Source organism: Cystoisospora suis (genome assembly GCF_002600585.1).
Source record: "Cystoisospora suis strain Wien I chromosome Unknown contig_3878, whole genome shotgun sequence".
NCBI classification, from domain to species: Eukaryota; Apicomplexa; class Conoidasida; order Eucoccidiorida; family Sarcocystidae; genus Cystoisospora; species Cystoisospora suis.
This window is the reverse complement of record NW_027156673.1, coordinates 11,750-19,451: the sequence shown is the minus strand read 5'-3', so window position 1 is coordinate 19,451 and position 7,702 is coordinate 11,750. Positions and strand designations below refer to the sequence as shown.

The window sequence follows — 7,702 nt, the reverse complement described above, 5'->3', positions numbered from 1 at the left end:
ATGGGACTTCATGGGAGAGAGAAAGCGAAGACGGAGGAGGCTCCTATCACACACATGAATGACTAGTAAAGACACAATGTGGGGAGCAGACAGCGTTCTTCTCTCAGTCTTAAGGAGTGCGTCCATTCGTTCATGCCTCTACGAAGACCTTCTAAACCTGCCACATATGACGAAATCATCGAAAAGGCCTACCACATGCACATGCACCTAACCACATTCATACATACACACGAACCAACCACATCGACATACATACAAACATATATATATATANNTACATCTATACATATATACATATACACGTATATATACATTTTCGTAGTGTGCTGCTTGAAGCGTTACAAACGGGGTAGATATGGAGAGAGAGAGCTAGCAGAAGAGACTTACGATATCGCCTTGCGATATGAAGCGAAGATAAATACCTGCGTAGCTTAGGCAGTCAATCAACGTCACTGTAGAAAAAAGCAAAACACAAGAAAGAAAGAGAGAAGAAAGAAAGAAACTGAAAGAAGCGAAGAAAGAAAGAGAAACGAAAGAACGAAAGAGAGCAACTAATACTCAAGAGAAGAAAAAGTGAGAAGGAGAAGAAGTAGAAGAGATCGACCACCTTGATGATCTATAGACATGTGGAATTATCCTGGGACAAGAGCGGAAGATTCAGCATCTGTTAACAGTTGTCGGAAACCCGTCGTCAAGGTTGGGTACGAAACCTCCCTCTTCGGTTGTTCTTCAGAATTACGTCACTACGACTTAGACTTGAACAGCCAATTGTTTCACGGTATTCTTCTCTCTCTCTCTCTGTGCAAACCCCCAAATAAACATATTCTCTCCCCTACAGAAAAAGACAGACACCTTACAGCTTCCGAACCTATTCACATCCACACATACGTACATACATAAATGTTCATACATACATAGTCAGATACATACATACATACATATCCAGAGTCATGCATACATGACTTCCATAGTGTCCTTCATACATATACAAATATATATGAATGAGTTTATGCATGTGAGGGGAGTATGGAAAGAGATTAGATCTCTTTACTCCACGCAGGAATTGCAAATCTTTCTGCAGTCAACACCCACCCTATGTTACAAAGGAAGAAAGCACGAAGAGAGACGAATAAGAAGAAGAACAGATGTATATATGTATATATGTATAGATGTATAGATGTATATACCTGTATCCTCTTGACTTCTGAACTTTCCGTCTTTAAACCCTGTGAGTAATAACCTTCGTACAACTTCAAGCTTTTCTCTCCAGCTCTTTGCTTCTCTATCTCCGTCAACAAGCATTCGAAGAGCATAGGAACCTCCCGCTACCCCAGCACCTGCTGCTCTTCTTTGGTCTTCTTCGTCTTCTTTTCCTCCTCCTAACGGACTGCTTGCATCGACAATACGGCTAGCTACAGAAGGGGGAGAATACGCACTACTGCCAATCAACGACGGTGTAGATACAGATCCGGACAAGGGAGAAGAAGAAGAGAGAATATCTAGTAGACCCGAGGAAAGACGATGGAGAGGAGACGAGGATGAAGAATCAGAGCGTCCCTGGAGAAGACGAAGACAAGGGAGAAAGAAAGCGAAAAGAAAGAAAAAGATGAGACGATACGAAAAAACAGGTGAGGATGAGGGGGCGAAATGAAAGTGAACGAGGAAGAGAGTGGTTGACAGATCTATATCATCGACGGGGAGACAGATGCACAACCTGGTTGTTTGCCCTTCATTCATACACCTTGGAATGGATCGGCTTATATTCGGTTCCTATCATGAACTTACCATCCACTTAGCAGCGCCAGGTTGCTGCGGGGTATCCGAGAGGCTAGCATTCGCCAGATCCACGGAGAGATGCTTAGAACTGCTTGGAGGCCTGAATATACAGACAGACAGACACACCAGATAGATACCACATATATCAAAAAAGCCTACTGTGAAAGGAGAAGACATAGATAGACAATACTATAGCTTGTTTTCTACCGCAGAGCCACAAAGAAACTGCGAAGTCGTCGCCGTCTGAAATCGTGATATCTTGAAAGAGGCGGCATGACCTCTTAGACATATACCCGTGCAGGGACTCTTGACTCAGATACATCAGGCACATCCTGAGCACATGAATCTACATACAAATATACACCCCGAGACATAGAGAAAGAAAGGAAGGCCCAATCTCTATTCTACCAGGAGTAAGACAATCATGAATTTTGTCAGTTACAACAAGGCCGTTTACGCCGGATAGATACGGTGGCATACAAGACAGATCTTATCAAGAATATGGGGGAGAGCTTGAGAGAGGGTCAGTAGAGGAAGAAAACGAAACCCCCAACAGCCGAAGACATCCCATCCCCTTCCCTAAAGATGATAAAGATCTACTCGAGGTATTACTATCATAGACCCACGAATAAGAGACGAACGAGGAGGCATGCGATAGGGTAGATCACTCTAGATTCAAACGCACGCACCCATTCCCCAGCATATCTATAGTTACGCAGGTTAAAACCGGAATGCATGATGATGAGGCTACAATAGAGCTGAGTATAAGCAAAAAACACTGGGAGGGGTTAGGCTATTCTGGGACTTCTCTGTCAAAGATAACGACTCCATGCAAAAGCGTCTGGACTTTTCTGGAGAGACGAACCGTACGAACAGAGACACACGAACTATCACAGGCACAGGAAAAGTAGGTCGAAAGAGAAAAGAAGAGACTCGTGCATGGTAGGGCGCGGAGATGCCCTCCGCTGTGAATATGTCTGAGCTCAGGCCTTACGTCCATGATGACGTTTCACTCTGCCAGTCTCCTTGGAGAAGAGAAACACACAGACACAGATATACACATATACATCCACGATCGAAGGGGGTGTGAAAAGAAGAAGAAGAAGAAACAGCTCTTTTGCTTCGTGACCACACCCATAACAAGGCGAGAAGACGAGGTAAATGAAGCGCTAAGAAAGAAAGCAAAAGAAGCGGGAAGTTTTATATTGCTTCCGCTGGAGATCTTCTATCGGAAGTCGTCTAATGCCGTCCATACAGACAGACACACCTAACTACACACATATTCATATATGTTCATACACGTGAAAAAGCCTGGTAGGACAAGGTAGGAGCTTTATGTACAGACAAGATCTGTTCAAGAGAAATTGAGACTGGGGAATACACTTAGGCATGCATACTTAAACCGATAAAGCTACTATGTGTGAGTGTATGTGTGTGTGTCGTCGGGTTATCTTGTCATCACGCCTCTCCTTACTAGAGTTTTCCTGTGAAGCGCATCGTGAACTGCGCGTCCACAAAGCGCCACCCCATTAACTTAGATACAAGTAGAATCTTCAGAAGTACCCCCACTATTGTTTCTTCTCTACACTAAAGTAAGCTGTACGAACGCATGTACGTACACCTGGTGTGCTGAGGGAGGGACCTGTTGAGGAGAAGACTTACCGAAATCGCATCGGTAAAGAAGAGGAGTATCGGTCTTGATCACCCGGTTATCTGGAGAAAGATAAGAAAAAAAGAAAAGAAGAGACTCCCTTTCATGACACAAAGAAGAAGAAGAAAGCAAGATTAACCTTCAGAGACAGAAAACCCACGAAAAGGAGAAACAAAGACCCCCTACGAACCCCATTAGAGTGAATGAGTAAGTCATACGGCAGCAACAAGGAGAGGGAGCCATCCACATCTCTCTTAGATTTGACGCGCGTGCTTTTCCTTCAAGCCTGAGCCTCCGGCATCTCGTTTGACAACTAAGAGAAGAACAACTTCAATGATTCCAGCTCTCTCAGTTAAGTCTCTGCCGAGGAGACATGTCTTTCATCTGACCTCTATAGGAAAGGAGGCTGATACACTTATAAGGGAAAAAAAAAAGGCACCCTAAACCTATTCCCTTGTTGACCGCTTTTCTTCTTTCACCCGCAGCTTTTTTAAAAAGGGTTTGAAGTGAGACAAGATTTCAAGGACAAAATCTTGCCGTAACAGCTGAGGAACAATTGTTCGCATTTCGAACCGAAAAAAGAAAAAATGGAGAAGACCCCGTTCGTTCCCCGGGTTTTGTGTGTGGTATAGTATGTACAGTGGATGTGAGGTGTATGGACAGCGGATTCGAGGTGTGTGGAAGGGATGTGGGGTGTGTGGACAGTGGATGTGGGGTGTATGGACAGTGGATGCGAGGTGTATGGGCAGTGGATGCGAGGTGTATGGACAGTGGATGTGGGGTGTATGGACAGTGGATGCGAGGTGTATGGACAGTGGATGCGAGGTGTATGGATAGTGGAGGCAAGGTGTATGGAAAGTGGATGCGAGATATATGGAAAGTGGATGCAAGGTGTATGAACAGTGGATGTGAGGTGTATGGACAGTGGATGTGAGGTGTATGGACAGTGGATATGAGGCGGATGTACTGTGATGTGTGCGTGGCGTCTGTAGGACGCGTATGTGGTGTATTTATCCCCCTCCTTTGGTAGTCTTCGGAAAGGAATATTTGACTGCCCTCGGTCCTTCCTTGTCTTCTTTGACTCGTAAACAGTCCCCCCAGTACCACCCAGTTCCATACACCTTGACAGGTATGTCGGTCTTTGCACCATTTTTTTCACCCCCGATATGTCCGACCCATCCCCTTTGTGAAGGAACCATCTGATGACCTCAGCTGATGAAATCTCCACCCTCCGGTTTTCTTATCAGTCAGGCAGCAATATGCGGCTCAAACTAATGGATCTCCATTGCCCATGACGGGGGGAAGGACGCGAAGAAGAAATTCAATCACACCGTCCTCTTTTTGAAATCTGCTGAAAAAAAGTATCTCTCATGTATTCATAGACCCATCTAAAAATATATTTATGTATATATATATATATAAAATAGCAATCCAAACCCTGAGGTCCTGCGTAAAGGATCACTTTTGTCCCTCTCCTTCGTCCTAAGAAAATAACAGTGAAAAGAAGCTGAGGAAAAACTTCCTGCGGATGATATGAATAAGGTGAGAAAGGTGAGCATCTCTGCCTTAGTTGAAAGAGAGCTGAAACTCCAAGTAAAGACTGAAGCTGTCAGCCGGGGGTCTTCTCCTTGGCAAAACGTCCGTGGAGAGACCTCTACCATAATTACCACGAGAACCCCCCCCCGGGGAAATTCTCCATAGCACTCCTGAAAGTTACATCCTCGTTCATAAACATGGCGAGAAAATCTCGTGAGAGGAAAAAGCATGTCTTCCCGCAACCGACGCCTCTCATCAGATGTCTCTGCTGTCGTTAGTGTGGATTCTTACTCGCTTACGGGGAAGGTCAAGAGGAAAAAGGAGCGGTAGGTAGATAAAAGATATCCTTGCTGGAAACGTTCGAGTTGCATGTAGAGTCAAGATGGTCTTCTTCAAGCAAGCAAAGGATCTAGGCTTTTCTTAGGGTATGGGGAAAGACTATCATAGAAGAAAGAAAGGGTGCCATAGGCGCCGAGGTGCTGAAAGTACTCTTCTCCAGAGTCTTCTATGGATGGCAAAGGAAGCCTCGTTTCTATTGCCGAATCTCTCTGGCAGAGGATGCTCAACAGCGTACCAGTCTACTACGACACGGGGATGCATACAGACCGTTATTCCTTCGATACAGACGCCTTTTCTAGCAATAGACCGATCCATAACACATACACCGAAGAGGTAGATTTGCACTGAAGATATAGAACTCACAAAACTTGGCCAAGACTACAGCACAGCATACTCGCCTAACCTGAAGGACTGCGATACAGCTCTCTGTAAACGCGGCGTATTTTCAGAACACGATCAACCTTAGGTCCGACTGAGGATGGGGTGACATCTACTATACCGAGGAAACCAGCCTGCAACAGAATTGACGTGTGTGTGTGTGTATGTACGAGAAATCTGCCTTGTATAGACAGATGAGATGCGAAGATACTCAGGCTATGAGCAAGTATCCTTATGGCTTCCTGACAGCCACACGAACTTCCTTCAGTGAAGTGCTTCTACGTGATTGGGTGTTGCACGCTGCCTCTCTGTCTTTAGATCTATACAAGGTGCTGTCGACGTACCCAAAGAGTTGAGCAGCTGAGTATGGGAGAGTAACGAGGAGAGGTGCAAGGAGACCATCTGAAAAGGACTGCGATTTTTTTGCAGGTACACGAGGTAACGAGAAGGTGTTTTGTTCAGGCATGCCCCCACTGAGATGGGTCACTTACAGATCTGCTCCCAGTTGACATAGTCCTTCTTCTCGCTCATAATGACGAACTTGAACTCGACGTCTTGAGATTTCGGCACACGAATTCCATTCTTTCCAAGTCGCCATTTTGGATACTGATCTGCGGCAGTTGAAAGCTGTACGCCCCGATGAATATCCCATGACCCTAAGACAGGGACATTCCCTACCACCCACACAGACTGTCCTGGATGCGTGTAGGGACACACGCACTCCAGCTGGACGTTCACAGCCTGATGATTCATGTTGACTCGAGTTGTTCCTGTCTAGAACGAAGAAGGAGGGACGTTCCTCAGCTTTGGGTGGGTGGGCGTCGCCCTTGGATCTCCTATTCTTGCTTAACACAGCGAGTGTCTCCGCAAGAAGAAAAGCCGCTGCAGCTCCCCGCAACACGGCACGGAAACTCCAGGCGATGCCCTCGCCGACGGCCACTACGGACAATAGACCGCGAGAAAAAGAGCGAAAGCATCGACTGTGCTGGCGTTCGATAATCCTGGAGGAGTGTACGGCCTCGGGAGTGGGAGAAGTTGAGAAAGAAGGGGGATATAAGAAACCTGCCACCCCGCTGACCTGCTGAAGTTATACGAAACAAAGAGTGATAGGTACGCCCTGAGAATGGACGCTTCCAGGAAGGTTAAACAAAACCGGTCGGTGCAGAGGAGGCAGGAAGAACATCACAGACGAAGACCTTGCGTGCCACACACCAGCCAAGCCAATCCAGTCTTTGATAGCCGGTGGAACAAGCCGATGGATAAGAAAAACACCCCGGCAAGACCGATAAAGCCACCTCAAAAAAACCAGATACCACTGGGAACTGCGGAAGGCGCGAACGCCGACCCACTCTCACCGGAACGAATTGCGGATGTGGACGGGGATCGGACATGCCGCACACCAGAAAACCACAGAGAAGAAGCGCAACTATCGGCAGGTACAACGAATGATTACAAAAAACAGAGAAATGAGAAACCGTCTCTGTATGCAAGTGCTAGCGTGGCAGGAAGCGCAAAGGGGAGTTTCTCCATTTGCTGTCAGCGGTAGCTCGAAATAATTCTGAAATCTCCGCTAACTAAGTATGCGGACAAAACAAAAGAGCGCACTTTGGAAGGCTTTAGCCGGTTTAGAATGTGTCGTTCTTGCTGTATTCCTCACAAAAAAAGAGAAGCTGCGCGGCGGGAGACTTCGACATAAACCATGTGACCACAGAGGACAGCACGGGTGAGCTCGTACAGCTTGGAAGAAAAGAAAAGTGTCCAAGCAAGGAAACTCTAAGAGCTCTGTCACTTAATCAGGGAATCAAACGACGAAATTCACACACCGACATATACAAAACAGACCCATCGTTTTCTACCATCCGATAGCTCCGCGCGCTCGCTCGGGCATGGACGCATACTATCCTAGCCAAGACGGGCAGCCTCCGCGAAGATACTGTCATCTGATGAATGTGTGCGCGTGCAGATGCTGGTGAGTGAGAAAGAGCTTCGGCAGTGGCCATGACCGGTGTCGTGGCCTTTGCT

At 46.4% G+C, this 7,702-nt stretch overlaps 1 protein-coding gene across 1 annotated transcript; it reads right to left on the bottom strand.

Moving 5' to 3' along the window:
• Positions 1–387: 387 nt before the first annotated feature.
• CSUI_007365 (pyruvate phosphate pep pyruvate binding domain-containing protein) lies at positions 388–7,702 on the bottom strand (the record flags this gene model as incomplete). Its single annotated transcript, XM_068067511.1, has 6 exons — positions 6,172–7,702; positions 3,439–3,489; positions 2,771–2,801; positions 1,786–1,876; positions 1,188–1,557; positions 388–452 (listed from the first exon to the last, which is right to left on the bottom strand). Coding segments are annotated over exons 1-6 (870 nt in total), but the record flags the coding sequence as incomplete, so codon positions are not given.